The sequence below is a fragment of the Lepidochelys kempii genome, chromosome 4 (genome assembly GCF_965140265.1).
Source record: "Lepidochelys kempii isolate rLepKem1 chromosome 4, rLepKem1.hap2, whole genome shotgun sequence".
Lineage (NCBI taxonomy): Eukaryota > Metazoa > Chordata > Testudines > Cheloniidae > Lepidochelys > Lepidochelys kempii.
The window spans coordinates 61337088-61353572 of record NC_133259.1 but is presented as its reverse complement, the minus strand read 5'-3'; the positions used below and the strand labels follow the sequence as shown (position 1 = coordinate 61353572).

Sequence of the window (16485 nt, the reverse complement as noted above, 5' to 3'; positions counted from 1 at the left end):
TAATCTAAACTTACTATGTATAGTCTCTAAATACTGTAAGTTATACATAGCATGCACTCCCACCCTGGTGTTTTTCAGTTACTGAAAGTCTGAGTACGGTACAGTCAGCAGGCTCACTGTCAGGTTTATAAGCATCTTCCTCCTGTTTAATCAGCAGAAATAGCAGACATACCAACTGTCCTAATCCTAGACAGACATTTGTGTTTCCTCACCTGTTGTTCAGCTTCACTTCTTTTTCTCACTCTCCTTTTGTCTCATACTTTTTACCTAAATACTCAGCACCTTCAAGCAAATTATATGGATTTTTCTATATACTGGGATGAACTGCTAAATTCAGGTGAAATAAATCAAGAGTAGTATGTATTATATTTGGTTAACTTTAAAATATTGTCCCCGATCCTATTGTGCACTGTGGCTGCTTTAAGCTGCTTCACTGGTACAAAGCAGCCTGAAACCCAACATAGTCAGCTATTAGGATTGCCAGGAATCTGGTTTTCGACTGGAATGGCTGGTCAAAAAGGGACTCTGGTGGTTCTGGTCAGCACCATTGACTGGGCCACTAAAAGTCTGGTCGACAGCCCAGTGGGCCGAAAGCAGGCTCCCTGCCAGCCCTGGCTCCGTGCAACTCCTGGAAGCGTCCAGCATGTCTGGCTCCTAAGTACAGGGGTAGCCACAGGGGCTCCGTGTGCTGCCCCTACCCTGAGCACCAGCTCCACAGCTCCCATTGGCCGGGCCCCACGGTCAGTGAGAGCTGTGGGGGTGGCGCCTGTGGGTGCGGCAGTGTGCAGAGCCCCCCAGCCTCTCCACCTAGGAGCTGGACATGCTGGCCACTTCTGGGACCCACGCGGAGACTTCCTTAGCCCCGTTGTGCCTCTGACCAGGAGCCGCCTGAGCTAAGAGCTGCCCAGCCAGAGCCCACACCCCAAAACTCCTTCCACACCCCAACCCCCTGCCCCAGGTCGGAACCCCCTCCCACACCCAAACTCCCTTCCGGAGCCTGCTCCCCACACTCCCTCCGACACGCCAACCCTGAGCCCCCTTCTGCACCGGAACTCCCTCCCAGAGCCCGCCCCAGCCCTGAGTCCCCTCCTGCACCCAAAACCCCTCATCTGCTGACCTACCCCAGAGCCCACACCCCAACCCCCTGCACAGCCCTGAGCCCCCCTCCTGCACTCCAAGCTCCTTGTCCCCAGCCTGGAGCCCCCCCCTGCACCCAAAACCCTCATCTCTGGCCCCACTCCAGAGTCCGCACCCCCTCCCGCACTCCACTCCCCCGTCCCAGCCTGGAGCCCCCTCCCACATCCTGAACCCCTAATTTCTGGCCCCACCGCAGGCCCTCACCCCTTCCTGCACCCCAACCCCCTGCCCCAGCCTGATGAAAGTGAGTGAGGGTGGGGGGAGAGCGAGCAATGGAGAATTGACTGAGTGGGGGCGGGGCCTCAGAGAAGGGGCAGGGACTGGGCCTTTGGGCTGGGCGAGGCCAGGGGCAGGGCAAGGATGTTCAATTTTGTGTGAGTAGAAAGTTGGCAGCCCTACCAGCTATGGGAGAATCATTGAAGCATAGGGCAAATGTGTGGTAGTGGGGAGCAACCATGGGAAGTCTGGCAGGATGTATGCATAATGAGGACGTACAAAAATTAGATTTAGTCTGGGAAGGAAAAAACAATTCTGTAGGGCAAAGGAACAATTCCATAACACAAAACAAAGGCCCATAAAATGACAACAAATAATAGAAATACTATTTCATACAGGTCATTGGTTCACGTACTGTTGGTGGGCTTAATATAGGCTTGGATAATGTTATGACCACTAACTTGTAGCTATGCAAACTGAAATGAGAGTAAAGTCCTTAAATGCTTCAAATGTAAGCTGATCTCCTGCAAGTGTTAGAAGCACATTTCTTCCCCCATGTACAGAACTGCAAAACTGCTTGGGTGCACTATGAGGATTTTTCACTTGGTAAATCCCACAGGAAGGATCTTGGGGGAAGGAAATCTGCATGAGCCTAAATTTTGGTTAGTGTAAGATAACAATATATATCTGTTATCTTTGGTCTTCTTTGGCTGTGGCTGCTCCCATAACCCCAGGAGTGTGTGGTTGGTGGAAAAAGAACTCTGCATAAAATAAAACAAGGTACAAGGCTGGAATTTTTTTTCAGTCCTAACAATAATACAAATTATAAGAGAGAGTCCTGAATGGCAATATTTTAGTGTCTTGCCTCTGATTTTTGTCTGTAAACAGTGATGTTGTATCACTGTATTTTCTAACGATGCTTCATGCCATTTTAGTAACAGATTAGTAACAGAAAAATGCTTTATAGGTGGGTACACATTTATCCAAAAGGCTACTTAGAGCTGAATTTTGGAATGACCAAGGTCCTGATCCTGCAAACCTGTGCATTCTTTAGAACATAACATAAGAACGGCCATACTGGCTCAAACCAAAAGTCCATCTAGCCCAGTATCCTGTCTTTCGGCAGTGGCCAATGCCAGGTGCCTCGGAGGGAATGAATAGAACAGTTAATCATCAAGTAATCCATCCCCTGTCGCCCATTCTCAGCTTCTGGCAAACAGAGGTTAGGGACACCATCCCTGCCTATCTGGCTAATAGCCATTGATGGACCTATCCTCCATGAATTTATCTAGTTCTTTTTTGAACCCTGTTACAGTCTTGGGCTTCACAACATCCTCTGGCAAAGAGTTTCACAGGTTGACTGTGTGTTGTGTGAAGAAATACTTCATTTCGTTTGTTTTAACCTGCTGCCTATTAATTTATTTGGTGACTCCCTACTTCTTATGTTGAGAGGAGTAAATAACACATAGAAGGTCAGGGTTGGAAGATACCTCAGGAGGTCATCTAGTCCCACCCCCTGCTCAAAGTAGGACCAACCAAAACTAAATCATCCCAGCCAGGGCTTTGTCAAGCCAGGCCTTAAAAACCTCTAAGGATGGAGATTCCTCCACCTCCCTAGATAACCCATTCCAGTGCTTCACCACCGTCCTAGTGAAATAGTTTTTCCTAATATCCAACATAGACCTCCCCCACTGCATTGCTCCTTATTCTGTCATCTGCTGCCACTGAGAACGGAATAGCTCCATGTTCTTTGGAACCCCCCTTCAGGTAGTTGATGACTGCTATCAAATCCCCCTTCACTCTTCTCTTCCGCAGACTAAATAAGCCCAGTTCCCTCAGCCTCTCCTCATAAGTCATGTGTCCCAGCCCCCTAATCATTTTCATTGCCCTCCGCTGGCAGGCATTTGTCCACAGCAGTCCTCACCAGTCATGATTTTATAGACATCTATCTTATCCCCCCTTAGTTGTCTCTTTTCCCAAGCTGAAAACTCCCAGTCTTTTTAATCTCTCCTCATATGGAAGCTGTTCCATACCTCTAATAATTTTTGTTGCCCTTTTCTGTACTTTTTCCAATTCCAGTACATTTTTTGAGATGGATTCATGAGTAGTTCAGTATCAATGCTTAAATATGGAATTCTTTAAGCACATAACCTGTCATGGATCTACCAGTACAGCTAGTATGGGCACTACCAGTTCACTTGCACTGAATCACTAAGGCTCTGATATCAGTGCTACTACTCATATTCTTAAAATTAAGCATTTGCTTAGGTACTGCTCTTGCAAACACTTATGATAGTAGCAGTGATGGTTTATTCCCCATAGCTCTTTTTATTTCATTTTCACTGCTAGGCAGCACTGAAATATGCTCTAAGAGCTGTTAGATGAAGACAAGAGTTCTTTAATCTTAGATTAAAGCCAAAGCTTTAAGCAATGAGATGTACTGAACAAGATGTAGAGGCTCCAGCTTCAGGTGATGCCTTGGCTAAGGCAGAGTCAGAAAAAATGAAACGTGGTCTGTAAGACCAGAGACATTGCATGTTCTAGACTGAAATAAATAAAATTAGATTGGTGCAGAATCTACAGTATGTTATTGTTGATTCATATCAGATATCTCTATCACACATGTGTCTGAGGCATATCTCCCATACATATGCGTTGAACAGCAGCAAAACTTGTTCTTAGTCGCTGGATTGTGCCAGTAAATATCACTACTTCATGGTAAATATAGATATGGCGGTATATTGTTTTTCAGTACCACACTCATCTGTATATAGGCAGGAAGTAATATTTACGACTGGAAATATATAAGTTTATAAGCATTTTCCAACTACGAAAGAGTTTGTACTTTTTTTTTTTTTTTTTTTTTAATCAGGTCTGACTAGGCTGCATCTTGCTACCAGCTATTAGAGCACACAAATTATACCATGCAATATAGAGATACTAGTCTGGAAATTAGTTTCAGCTCAAATCACTGATGATGAGAAATCATTATTACATTTTTATTTAAAAGAAGCAACCATAGTCAAAATTGTAATTTAATAAGCACATCTTGTCTCCTTTCCAACTGCTGTGTAATCTGTAGTGGTGTCCTAAAGAGTTCTCTCTGACCTAGTGTAAGGTCCAGCCAAGTCCATGTAGAGGGGAGGAGGGCTAGGGGTAGTACACTACACAGGCTGCTCTCTTTTGCAGGAAAACTGCTTTTAGGCACCTTTTTACAGAAGGAGACTAGCCGGAGGTGAGTTCTTACAAACATTTTAAATTGGGGTGATGTTGTTTAGAACAGCTTTTCTCAAATTTCTTGAAATTCTCAGCACCTGGGTCACACATTTCTATTAATTGTAATCAAAATGGCTCCACCTATTCCTTTGCCATACAAACACTCAATCTTTGTTGGTGCTGATACAAGGGTTCAGAGTCTGCCAAGGTGTTTTTTTCCCCCTAAAGTATGGAGGAGTGGTGGGGTTTTTTGTTTTGTTTTGACAGCTGCTAAGTGGTCTGAATGATATCTTTTTATCCTGCCTACAAGGAAATTTGTCAGGGGAATATCCTCCTGTGGAAATGAATAAATAAATAAATGTAATGTTACCTGGTCCATTTCAAAGGCAGAAGTACTAAATGGCTGTTTTGAAGTTTCTTGGGGCTTGTCTACACTGGCAAGTTTCTGCGCAGTAAAGCAGCTTTTTGTACACACTGCCAAGCCACTTTGTGCGCAGAAACTCCTAAGTTGCAACGCTGCAAAAAATCCCACCTCATCGAGAGTTATAAGGCTATTTGCACCGAGGCTCCAGTGCTCTATTGCCAGTGTAGATACTTGATTGCTTTCTGCTCTGTAATTGGCCTCCGGAGTTGTTCCATAATGCCTCAAGTGACTGCTCTGCCCATTGTTTTGAACTCGGCTGGACTGGAGACATGCTCCCCTCCCCTTTCAAAGCACTATCTCTGACATCATTTGCATACTATGCTGATCTGCAGAGATTTCTGTGAGGGAGGCGGGGGTTGATGTTGAGGTTTCTTCCTGCCACTGTCTGAACTTAAAAGACAGCATGCTGACACACTCTCTGTCCTCCAAAGCACATTGTCTCTCTTCCCCTCCATACACACACTCACACTCCCTGTCACACACTCTTTTCCCTCCCCCCCAGTTGAAAAGCAGCTGGCAATGTAGTAGGATGCCCAGGGAACAATGGGATTGGGAAACCTGCATCATGTGATGCTGTGCCTGCCCTATGAGGCATTGCAAACCCTTCCTAAAGCACCATGTGGCCAGTTGCACAGAGGGATGGCTACCACAATGCACTGCTGTCTTTGCCGTTGCAAGAGCTGCTAATGTGGATGCACTGCAGCATCACAAGGAGCACAGTGTGGACATGCAACAGCGGTTTAATTCCAGCGTTTTAATAAAAGTGGTATAACTTGTGGTGCAGAAACTTGCCAGTGTAGACATATAAGATCTAGGAATAAAATTCTACCCTGGTGAGATGATTTTGACAATAGCTGGAGAAGGGGATGAAATCTGCCACAGTAGGAAATTCCCACTCAGTTTTCACACTCCGTCTTCCAGGTTCAAACACAGTGTACTTGTATTCATCGTGGTAACATTACTTACATTTATATTATTATAGCATTTTGGTTTTCAGTTTTTATTGTGTTTTTTTTATTTCCTGTATAAAAAGACAAGACACACAGTGCATTTGTCTTATGGGCTAACGTATTTTAGTCTCAGGGAAAGGTACTGGACTGGTAGTATACATACTAAAATGTGCAGTACAGGTAGCAATTATTCCCCCATGTCCCCCTTCTCCTCCTCCTCCATCATTGCAGGAGCCCTGAGCCCCCCATTCACCCTCTGCCACATTCCAGGAGTTCTGTATGTTCCCCATGTCCCCTTCCTCCATGCCAGGGATTTCTCTGTGCCTGATGGTGCCTAGAACATTCTCTGTAAATTTGGAATTGATCAGATGTGGTGTTTAATAGTTATCACATTACAAAAAACCAGGCAAACATAAATGCCATTAAGTTAAGGGTAGAACCTCATTTTGCTTGGCCAAAAATGACAATAGTAATGTCACCAGAAACACAGGTGTGCTGGAAGGGGGTGGCCAGGGGGCCATCGCTCCCCCCACTTTTTACTGGCTGTAATGGCGAGCAAGGCGGGAGAGGCAGAGAAGAGCAAGCAGGCGGTGGGGCCTCAGGGGGAAGGGACACAGCAGGAGCGGGGCCTTGGGGGAAAGGGGTGCCATGAGGGCGGGGCCTTGGGGGGAAAGGGTGGCGGGAGAGGCACTGCAGGGGCGGGGCCATAGTTGGGGCACTGCTGGCCCCCCTCACTTTTAGGAAGTTTCTGCTGCCCCTGAAGGAACATCTAATAATCACTTACACCACCAGTAAGTTAGAGTGAATTCTATATAGCCTGCTAGCTGCTACCAATCCCTTGGTCCCCTTATGTAGACAGATATTCAATTAATCCAACCCACTGTCCCAAGTAAGGCAGGCCAGAAACTGACTTTCCCATCCAATTGCAAAAATAAAAATTAGTTCCAAAATGTAACAAATAAATAAAAATTAAAAACAAGGCGAAATTTCCTATGGAATGTGAATTCCAAAATTTTGTTTAGCAAAAGTCAAAATGACACTTCCTTTTCACCTTTTTGAAATATTTCCTGGCAACCAAGGAGCTATCAGAAACCTAACGGATTTTGGTCAGAATTTGTTGAAATAGTCACATTCCCACCGATCTATCAATGTTGATGAATCAGCATTTTCCAAAGGCAAAACATTCGGTCAGAAAATTTTTGGCCAGCTCTAGTCCCTAACAATCTTCTCTAAAGAGAGGTAGAGCAAATATATTGACAAAGGGATCATGCAAATAACTATAAAAGTGGGAGGTTCTTACCAATTTCCTATTCTTCCATAAAAGAACAATTCTGTATTCTAACTAACAACTGAGGGAGGGAGTAATATTACACTTCACCAAAGCAAAGTCATTTTTATTAAGTAAATGTTCATTTATAAAACATAGATGCACACATAGAAGAACAGAAATAGAGCCAAGTTCTCTGAAACAGTGAATTATACTATCTATAGGCTTCTGTTTATAGATTCATTGATTTATTTTTTGAAATTACTAGAGGCATGGGGAAGAGGCAGCGGGCTCAGCGTGGAGGTCCCGGCCCAGGGCAGTCTTTGCCCTGGCCCCCCGCCATGGGGGGAGCGGGGCGATGCGGCTCCTCCCCCCAACCCCCCGCCTGCTCCTACCGCAAGTGTCACAAGCGGCGGAGAAGCCAGAGCCAAGCGGAGCCCGGGATCGGGGCAGGACCCGCAGCCAATAAGGAACCTGCTGCCCTGGGCAGCTCAGTGCTGGGCTGGCGCCCCTGGTCTGTCCCCCTCCCTGCGGCTAACCCGCCCCCCAGCCGCTCTGTCGGTTACTGTCCCCTCTGCAGGGGTGGGGCCGGGTCTGAGATCGGGCTGGGGGCCCACAGTCGGAATGTACAGCCCTGAGCACCTCACTCCAAACACTGGTATAACATTACACATTCTTTTAACATTACAAATATCAGTGGCTTCTGGTGAGCGCAGTTTCTCAAAACTGAAATTACTAAAAAATTATTTGAGGTCCATCATGTCTCAAAATCGTTTGTCAGGACTCACATTAATTTAAATTGAAAGTACCATTGCAAAAAAATTAGATTTCACTGAATTATTAAAAGACTATGCAAGTATAAAAAACAGAAAAATTCAGTTCATATAAATTCTTTTAATTTATGAGAAACTGGGTGCACCGGAAGACACTAACTTTTTCATTACAGTGTGTAGTTGAACCCAAATTGTTTGTAATTGTGATTTTGTTAAAATTAAATGAATTCACTAGTAGGAAATTATTTTATTTTACTAACTACAAATTCTCTGTTCTCTTTTTTTTAATTTTACACAGTCAAAAACAAAACAAAACAAAAAACATTGCGAAGTGCGAACGTGTAAAAGCCAAAATAAAAGGGGTGGGGAGGGGCGCAAAATTTTTTTTGCTTGGGGCGGCAAAAAACCTAGAGCCAGCCCTGCAAAACCACAGAAAAATACAGAGAGGCGGGGAAAATACATTCCTCAGGAAAAAACACATTGCCTGGCTAGAAAGCCCTTGAAATTTAGAGAGCAATTTTTGTTGCTTATTTACTCATTACAAATAAATAATCCTTTGCCGAAATAATCTGTTAATTCAGTCCGCTGTCCCGGGCACATATACCAATAATAAGTGGAATATACATGCCACCACAGAAATAGAGGAAAGAAAAATGGGCTGATCATGACTAAAAAGCCTACCTGGCTTCCTGAATAAACCGCACTGTAGTCCAAAATCTGACTAATGTTTGTATAATATACTGAAAATGTAAAGTGCTATATTAGTGCTATAATTAATTATAGTATTGAAGACAGTGCAGTCTCAAGCTAGCTTTTATACAGCAGAAGAAAAACTGGAAAGGTAGTTTATTTAAAGGCAAACTGTTTAGTGTATAAATCATCTTTGTAACTTCACTGGAAAATGTGAAACCATTTATCTGTTGTCAGCGCCTTCTCAGTTTTGACTAACAAATCTCTACATAGGAAAGTATAGTTTTGGATAGCTGTGGATTTTGCCACTGCTACTGTTCAACCTTGTCACATGAAGGTTCAGTTTTGCACATCGTCCAAGTACAGTGTGGGCCTGTAAACACTGGAGACTCCTAACCATTTTGTTTGTTTTGTTATCTTTCACACAAAGTTTAGACCCCAGTCAACACATGCAATGCTAGGAATTTGGAGATGCACATCTGATCCATTTGGCAGGCTCTGACTGAACAGTTGGTTTAGATAACTGACAGGGATAAAGTTAATTGACAGAATTTCAGTATGTCTGGGAAATGTGCTGTTTTTCTGCTGATGTAGATAGACCATGTAAAGATTCTCCCCTTTTAATGGTGTGCTACCTATTCTGTACAAAAGGCTGCCTACCGCTGTGCTCAACAGCAAGAAACTGATCTTTACAGCTTGTAGATTCCCATAAGAGAGCAGAAATTTTGTCTGAAATACCAGATTTGTTTGTTGAACATAAATCCTCAATAGGTCCCCAGGGAGATGTTAGAAAAAGGGAGTAATCATTATAAACCACTTAGTGCTGTATGTACTGTATCATGTTGCTGTGAGAAAGTTATGTTTAATTGGCTCATAAAATAGGTTTAGTAAATCCTTTAAATAGTGATTTGGGCAATTGTGCACACTGCAATACAGTATTAGTGAGTGCATTATAAGGATTACAGTGTCTCCAGAATGGTCACCTAGGGACATATGGCTTTCTACTTATCAGTGATACTGGGTTTGTTTGTTTTGTTTTTTTTCACTTGTACGTGATCTGTTCTTTTAATATAAAACCGCTTTCAAGTGTTTCAAAGTCAGGCTCAATCAAGTTATTGTTAGTGACACACATGCTGAATTAAAACTATACTGGTTGCAACAGAAGCTTGTTTTCAAATAACATGTGCAAAGATTGGAAAGACGAACTGAATATAAAAGTGAGCCAAAGATGAACCGTGTTATCTGGGCCTATTTTGCATATGAGTCATAATTCTCATTCCTGGCTTTTGTTCGCTAGACAGAATCCTTACTTAGTCTCCCATTTAGCTGAGTTATTAGTGTTCATTTAAAAAAGCTCTAGGTTTAAAGCTATGGAATTTGAATTGTGCTTTTACCCCTAGGGTGCCGGGAGTCTGGAAGGTGCAATAGAAAGAAGTGCATAAATTACATAGATGCACTGGTGACTGTAGTATGCCTGACATCCAATACTTTTGAGTCTGAAGTCAATAAATATAACACCTAACAGATTTTTATTCACATTCCATGAAACAGAAGAAGAGATGGCTTCTTTCTTTTGTTTTCTAGCTGAGGCTATAAACTACAAAAAGACCCTCTTAAAAACTTATACACTGCGTTTAAACAGCAAATTAAAACATGTTCTCAAATCCCTGAGCCTGTAGTGCTATTACATATACATTGTGTTCATGCTAACACATGATCATCAAAGAAAAATATTGATGGATGAATTTAAGAATCAAATTGTATAAATACATGATGCTGATTTGGAAAATCAAATACAATAGTGATAAAGCAATTAGTAGTATATCATGATTTCAGTGAAGATTTAAAACTCAAGTACATGCCAATAATATCTTGTGAACACATGTTAATGAGCATGTTCATTTTATTCATTTTTAATTAAGTGGAAAAAATACTGGTCCTTTAAAAGAGATAATAAATGTACGAGCCTGACTTGCACAGACATGAAACACAAGAATTTATTGCCTGCTGTCTAGCTAGGGAACTGGGAATAATTATAGAGAGTAAGTTTACTGAAGAAAAAAAATACAGAAAACTTTAATGGAAAATTGTTATGAAGTAATGATTTTCACATTAAACAATGCCTGCCTTATTTGGAAGAGTGTGTGTGTTTCTCTTCTTTTTTAAAATCAGAGTATTAGTTACAGTTGTGGGTAGTACTATTTGTTTCTAAGAACAGAATTGAACTGTATTTATGATTTATCAATTCAGGTTGCTTTGAGAAATGTATTTTGTGTGTGTTCATGTATGTATATGTGTGTGTATGTATATATGAGAATGTGAGCAATACTTGAAAAATTGAGGGAGAGTAGGAAACTTCCCCAGGCATTTGCAATCACTGTTTTCAAAATCTGAATGATATATAACATCCATCCCTAATGGTTATGAATATAACCTTCCAAAGGCACCTTTAAGCTTAAATAGCTGTGTTGCCTTTGTACGTCACCAGATGGACAACTCTAGTGCCTCTGCTGTTGCACCGAGATTCCCAGGCTGCAGCAGAGGGAAAACTGACCCAGAACTGCCACATTTTCACTCCTGTTCAGAATCATGTGAACAGCAATAATTTCCTTTCATGACTGTTTGGGGAAGGTCTGAGAATCTAGAAACTAGAGTTATTCATTGATGCAGTGTGACAGAAAAACCAAGATGGCAAGAAAGGTGGAGTAAAGGAAGTGTGTACTTTGTAGCAGTGAGAAAGTGATAGAGTAATGGAAACAAACTCCACAAGTACTCTAACTTACATTAGGGTCCACTTTGGCCTTCTACTGGTCAGGGATCTGGTTTACACAAAGGTGGCTTTAAGCACATTTGTACCCTTTTTGTGCAACATCTCCTGGGAGTTTCAGCACTGGATTATCCCTATGTGTCTTGCCCACCCCTTCCTAATAATGTCTGTGCCTCTATTTGAGGGGTGAATTAGAAAGCAGTCTGCTCCAAGGGTTATTCTTAATAACTGTTCCTTAGAGCAGATGATGAGTGGAGTGGATAGGAATGACAAAAGACTGGGATGAGATATACCTTCATTGTTTGTGTTATTTCTTCAAAACTCAATCTCCAGACCACCTATTGTGAGACAGTTGCCCAAAATGCTGGATAATGTTTGGTACATTCTATAGATAGGCCCTATCCAGCAAAGCTCTCAGTGGAACTACACACATGCTTAAAGTTAAGAATATGCTTAAGAGCTTTGCTGGACTGAGAACTTAATGCCACTTCAAGCCTTTCCAAGCTTTCTTTCCTGTCAGAGCACAGGAGGAGAAAGTTGTTAGCTGCAAAAGAAGCCATTGAACATTGATCGTCAGCAAAATATGACTACCTCTGCCGCTAATATAGCACATACCAATTACTGTATCACACTTTAAAATATTTCAAAATTATGTTATTTCTTTTCTCTTTCATGATTATTTTCTTCCTCTCTGTTCCATATATTGTACTTGTTTTCCATATAAGAAACATACATTTGTTACTGAGAGGTTTTGTTCAGAATGCTAACTCTGGAATCTAGCTCTTTTTGAACTCCACTGAATGACTTTATTATGTGTTTAAGCCAGTAGCAACTTGGATGAAGAACCTAGGAATAAAATTACTGGCTTCAGTGATATACTTTCAGCATGAAAAGAGACATTTGTTGTTGTTTTTTTTTAAAATGAAATGTGACTATGTTGATTAAATCATGAGGATTCTATAGGAAATGCATCAGTCAAGACATGTTTCATTTTCTTTTCCTTCCAGGTATGACTTTGTAGAAGTTGAAGAGCCGAGTGATGGCACTATTTTAGGGCGCTGGTGTGGTTCCAATACTGTGCCAAGCAAACAAATCTCCAAAGGAAACCAGATCAGGATAAGATTTGTATCCGATGAATATTTTTCTTCTGAACCTGGATTCTGCATCCATTATACTCTCCTTATGCCAGTAAGTAACATCTTTTCAGGACCAAAAGGTATCAGGAAAACAAAATTTTAACAATACTACTTCTCAGGATAGTTTAGGGTTAGTTACTAATTGTTTATCTTTCATTATTATCACAATGATTATTCTTAAGTCTGTCTTACAGGACCATAAATTTTATATCTGTAATATAACTAGCCAAATGTTCATGTGGTTAGCATGGATGGCTTTGGATTGGGAAGTTGTGGGCTCAGTTGTTCATGTAGAAACTTCAGAAAAACTCTTGCATTACTAACGCCGTACAGAAAAAAAGATATTTTTTCTAGTTTTGGGAAGAATTTAGCCAGCATAAAGAATCAGTTGCTTGTCTACTGGAAAACAACATTTCAAAGCTCATTGGGAAATTACACAGAGAAGCCAGCATTCTTCCAGGGGAAAAATTGAAATAATAAATTAATTTGTTAGTTGTGACTTGCCATTACAAGGGCACAGCCAAGCTTCTGTGTAGTATAAATGGTTATAAATAGCTAAAATACAGAAAAATGGTGGTCATTGCTAATTGTTTTATAGTAGAAGCAAAACACTCAATTAGTTATATCTTGCTTTTCATTACATTTTTCTTGGGGAACACACTTTGGGACTGATCCTGAGAGTTGCACTTTTAACTTCCAGGTACTCAACACATCTCAAGACGAGGTTCTCTCTCTGAAATATCACTCACTAATGTATATCAATTTTCTTCTTCAGCATATTGCTGTTGCCTTTGTTAAACAATATGGAAGCCCTCTGGCAGCCAAAATAATTTTGATATGTTTCCAAGGATGAGAAAATATTGATAAAGGGTCAAAGTCATCAGTGGAGTTACACCACGAATGAATTTGGTCCAGAATGCCTACTCTATATTTCAAAACTATATGTTGTTGTTTTTTTATCCAGTTCCTCATAGCTTATTCTGTGTGTTTTATCTCCTAATTACCCTTACTGGCCCTGTTGGCTAAAACTATTTTTAAACTCATTATTGAAGAAAAAAACATATTGGGTCAAAGTAATCCATATTGTAATAACCCATATTGTAACTCCGTTGGCTTGAAGCATAAAATTGTATGTACAATATGGTACAAATATACATCATATTAGATATACAGAAGTAGTAATACTCATTTCACTTGCATAGATATCAGTCAGGAGTATTTCCATTCAAATCAGTGGAATCTCACTGGTTTGAGTTCAGAATCAGATAAAACACCCTTGATTTAAAAAGAAAAAGGAAATCAGTGTTTATCTAGTAAACCCTGGAAAAACAGTGGAAATGGATACTTGTCTAGATAGAGCAATAAGGTGGGTGATGGGGACTATAATTTTATGTGTTGTGTATTAATTGGTCTATATAGACCTTGCTGCTGTGCACTAGGGAACATTACAGAGAGATTACAGTATATACTACTGTAATGTGGAATGTATATAATATACATTCCTCATTACAGTATATAATGGAGAAAGCCCCCCCCCCCCCATCTTGATTTTGGACATCTATGTACAAGTCAAAAATAGTAAAAATAACCCCCCAAAATTGAGTTAATAAACCCTCCCAAATAGAAGCCCTAAGAATAACAGATACCCCTTTTTCAATTTCAAAAGTAATTGTGTGGCTATGTATCCATTTCTCCCTTTGGAATAGGAAATACTCTTTATCACCCCAAATGTTATCGTGTTACAAGTTATAAGGTATAATATTTCATATTTCAATATGCAGCCCATGCAGCCATCAAATATGTGGCATTATATATTTCACATTAATCACAAGTGATGAGCTTCAAAACTGAATTTACTTAATCTAAGCTACAGATATTGAAAACTATTGCACAAAACTTACTGTCACTAATTTTGCTGTTAACTGTAATTCTGGGGGGTGGGAGATTAGCACTTCTACAATGGAAATATTGTGGGGGGCTTTACCTCCACCTAAACCTGTGTATGCTATGGAGGGAAGAGGGGCACATGATGGGAGAGGGACCCAGATGGTCTGGAGTAACCGCCATGGAGCCTGGGATCAGGAAGCAGAAAACAGAGTGTCTGGAACAGGCCTGGGAGTAGGTAGGAACCCTGAGACCCTCCTTCCCAGCCTGGAGAACACCTAACTACCTTCCTGTTCCTCTACCTCTCCCCAATTCCCAGAGACCTTCCACCCCCTCTGTGTAATCCTTTATCACACTATATTTCAAAAGAGGTAGAAATCCACATGTCCAAAAATGAAAGATGGTCCTGTTTGTGCAGAAGCAAAAAGTTTAAATGAATGCAGAGTAATGAAATGGATGCTGAGAAATAACTGGTCTACTTTTATGACTTGGTCCTAAACAGTTAACATGTTCCCACCCCCTCCCCACCCCAATTCTGGTGGGGGGGTGGGGTAGGCTGGCAGATTAGCAATGAGGATTGTTTGAGGAGAAATGAAGCAAAACTGAAATAAAGCAGTGCAAGCTTGTTTCTGTTATTGGAGGCCACACACAGTGCGGGGCACAGGACACATTTCAGGTCTCTTAAGGAGGGGGGAATGACTTTGTTTAATTCTGCTGTAATTTATAATAGTTTTTAAAAAATCTTTTGTATACTAAATTGCAAACCAACATTTTACTTGATGATTTAGTATCTGAAGAATGGTGGTAAGTCTGATGATGTTATTTCTCAGACTTAATCAGACAAAAGGAGTTCCAGCAGTAGTGTCACTAGTTGCAGCATCATTTTATAGAAAGCTCTTACTTCAGTTCTACTATATAAAGGCCCAACCCAGTGTAGATGGCAAAGATTCCCTGACCAGATCTAATGGCTTTTCTTCAAATACTTGTGTACTTATCAGACATGTGAAGCTCTTCACTTTTCGAGTACTTACCAGCTGGCCATCCCTTATTTTAGACCTAATATTACTTCATCTCCTCTGTTTTATACTTGTTCTTCAGAAACTTCATACACTTGTATATATAATTTATACTTGTAAATTATTTGTTTTGGAATCTTATGAAGCAGAAGTGTTGGAAATTGTCCGTACTATAGAAACTAATTTGGTATCATTTTAAGCTTTCAAACTTTTTTTTAAAATGTCCATCATTTTGAGTCATTCTTCCATGTTGCATCCAATTGTTTTGAGTCTTTTCTTCGTGAGAGGTACATTATGCACTAAGGATTACTTAATGATGACTTCGCAATTCAGCTTTTTTGGTGTGTAAAAGGTGTGGCAAATTGCCGGCACTACTATGATGGGTCCCGTGCTTTCTCTTCTTATGCGGGGGAGGGGTGGTCAGGGCGCCTTTTCTTACCCCTGATCTGGGGTGTTAATTGTCCCACTAGTATCCCAGAGAAGGGGAGTGGAGAGGGAGGGACCCAGGCCCGCCCTCTATTCCAGGTCCCAGCCCAGGGGCCCTAGGGATAGCGACAAACCACTTGAACTAGCAATTCCTTCCCTCTCTGGCCCTTCAGCTTGTGGAGCTTCCTGCCCTATCTCTGCTTGGGCCAGGTTTCTCCCAACCCCTTGTGTCTGTGGAGTCCCTCTGCTCTGCACAAGCCGGGTTTCCCTTTACCTAGGGTCTTGGTCTTCTGGCCCGCCACAGCACTTTTCCAAACTCTCCTCTGCTTCCCTCCAAACTGCTCTCCTTCAAACTGCTCTCTGCTCCAGTACCAAACCACTCTGCTTCAACTCCTCCAACTGTCTGATTGAAGCAGGGGGGGTTTATCAGGTGACTGACTTCAGATGCTCTAATTGGCTTCAGGTGCTCTAATTAATCTATAGCAACCTCTCTTCCCTTTACAGGGAATAAGGCTCTCATCATCCTGGGGCTTACATATCTCCCCTCTATCACCCTCCTGCTGCCCTCTGGCCATGCTATATC

General features: G+C 41.5%; 1 protein-coding gene across 1 annotated transcript in view; it reads left to right on the top strand.

The window, feature by feature from the left end:
• The window catches only part of PDGFC (platelet derived growth factor C), a 249136-nt gene that overhangs the window by 166495 nt on the left and 66156 nt on the right, over window positions 1–16485 (top strand). Inside the window, exon 3 of the mRNA XM_073341444.1 lies at window positions 12448–12628. Coding sequence (XP_073197545.1) covers window positions 12448–12628 — 181 coding nt within the window. The remainder of the gene's footprint in view (window positions 1–12447; window positions 12629–16485) is intronic.